The sequence below is a fragment of the Sinocyclocheilus rhinocerous genome, unplaced genomic scaffold (genome assembly GCF_001515625.1).
Source record: "Sinocyclocheilus rhinocerous isolate Xijiao unplaced genomic scaffold, SAMN03320098_v1.1 scaffold843, whole genome shotgun sequence".
Taxonomy (NCBI): Eukaryota; Metazoa; Chordata; class Actinopteri; order Cypriniformes; family Cyprinidae; genus Sinocyclocheilus; species Sinocyclocheilus rhinocerous.
Window position 1 is genome coordinate 469209 of NW_015655383.1, and position 1781 is coordinate 470989.

At 41.1% G+C, this 1781-nt stretch overlaps 1 protein-coding gene across 1 annotated transcript in view; it reads right to left on the reverse strand.

Annotated features, from left to right (window-relative positions):
- Nucleotides 1–1781, reverse strand: part of LOC107718008 (utrophin-like) — a 200930-nt gene that overhangs the window by 145001 nt on the left and 54148 nt on the right. The window contains exons 39-41 of the mRNA XM_016524923.1: nucleotides 724–838; nucleotides 443–645; nucleotides 130–247 (exon numbers count right to left, since the gene is read on the reverse strand). Of these exons, the coding sequence (XP_016380409.1) occupies nucleotides 130–247; nucleotides 443–645; nucleotides 724–838 (436 nt within the window). The remainder of the gene's footprint in view (nucleotides 1–129; nucleotides 248–442; nucleotides 646–723; nucleotides 839–1781) is intronic.

Below are 1781 nucleotides of genomic sequence, written 5' to 3' on the forward strand. Positions count from 1 at the left end.
GAATACGCGCCCTCTAGTGGTGAAAAATTACATATTGTGCCTTTAAGACTAACAGATTAAGACGAATACTGAAAGCAGGATTCAGATTAAAGACAATTCAGCTGAAGATGATAATGAACATCCGCTCACGTTTCTCAGAGATGGAGGTGCGCACGTCGAGGTTGGAGGTTTTGTTCTTGATGTTTTGCGCCAGAGTGATGATGTCTTCCAGCTGTGGATGTCTCTGCTCGAGATCTCCTTTAGTCACCTACAATCAAGACACAACACCTTCAAAATGAGCTGTAACTGCTCAGGCAGGGGTCTGAATAATAACTCTGTGTGGACAGATGCACAGCCAGAAATCACAGTTTTTATTGTCAATTTGAGGAAAAAGCTACTAGCTCTTTGCAACCCTATTAAGCCAAACTTCCTCAAACCGATGACAAACACTCTGTGGTCTGACCTGCAGGCGGCCGATGGTGGTGTGGATCTCCTCTTTGTCTCCCACCGTGACGATGTTGGATTTGAGCATCTGGTGGATGAGGAGCAGCCAGTCCGCCAGCTCTGTGGCCGTCTGGTGCAGGTCGCTGGGGCCCACCAGCTCTGGACTGGGACGCCGCTCCTCGCTCATCAGACTGACCATGTGCACCGCAGACGGCACGCTCGCTGAGAAACACACACAGACGTTAAACACTCGGGAGGAGCAGCGTGAGAGTCCGCTTTACCTGTGTGTGCTGCGCTCACCTGTGAACTGCTGCTGAGAGACTTGTTGTGTCCATGGAGAAAGAGGCTGCTGTGGCGTCTCCTTCAGTCTGGCGTCCAGAACTTTCCAATCTGCAGCCAGCTGTTCGATTTTACTCTACAAACACACACACACGCCATCTTAATTCTCATCAATCTCTCTGTTCATCTGTACTGTGCAAACAAAACCACAACAAGAATTGAGCAAGTGCTGTGTAACCATTTGTACACGTCCAGTATATTAAAATAGTTCACTGTAGATGGGAAAGTACACGCTTTTCAGTGTGTGCTGAGACAATCTAGTCAAACCAACATTTATTCAGACACTTTCAACATTTCTCACTTTATCACAGTTTATTCGCTATAGTTTAGAAAATGGTAATAAAATATGACAAGAACTCAGAGTTAAACTGTGTCAGAACAAATTCATCTTGATAATGCCATCCTTCTGTCTCACAAATGAATTCGGTTGCAATTAGATAATACCAATTTAGGTCAACTAATTACCAAGCAATGCTTAATGTTGCTCAGTCTGTTGTGTAAAAAGGTCGCATTAGCAATTAAAGAAAAACACTTAAGCAAAATATGGTCAGGTCAAAGTGTCTGAATAATTTTTGGTCCCAAATTTTTATCAATTTTACTGGTAGTCCACTGTATGAAGAATTTGTGGGTATAATTTGTCACGGTTTACTTTATTTTGCTATACTCACTTACATAAATGAACTATAGTGCCCTGCACCCACTAGTAAAAAATTATAAAAAAATATATCTGGTGTCTGAATAATTTTTGGTAGGGATGCACGATATTGGATTTTTGCTGATATCAGATATGCCGATAATTTTCAACTCATTTTGGCCGATACCGATATATAATTCTTTTTAATTTTGGTTAGTTGAAAATCTTTTAGAGATCATAATTTGCTTAAAATATATAACATATTACACATTAATGAATAAATCAGTAAGTATATATACTAGAGGTCGACCGATTGATCGATTTTTGGCATTTTTAAATTAATCGGCATCGGCCGATTGTGCTGCAAATTAGGCCGATTTATAGG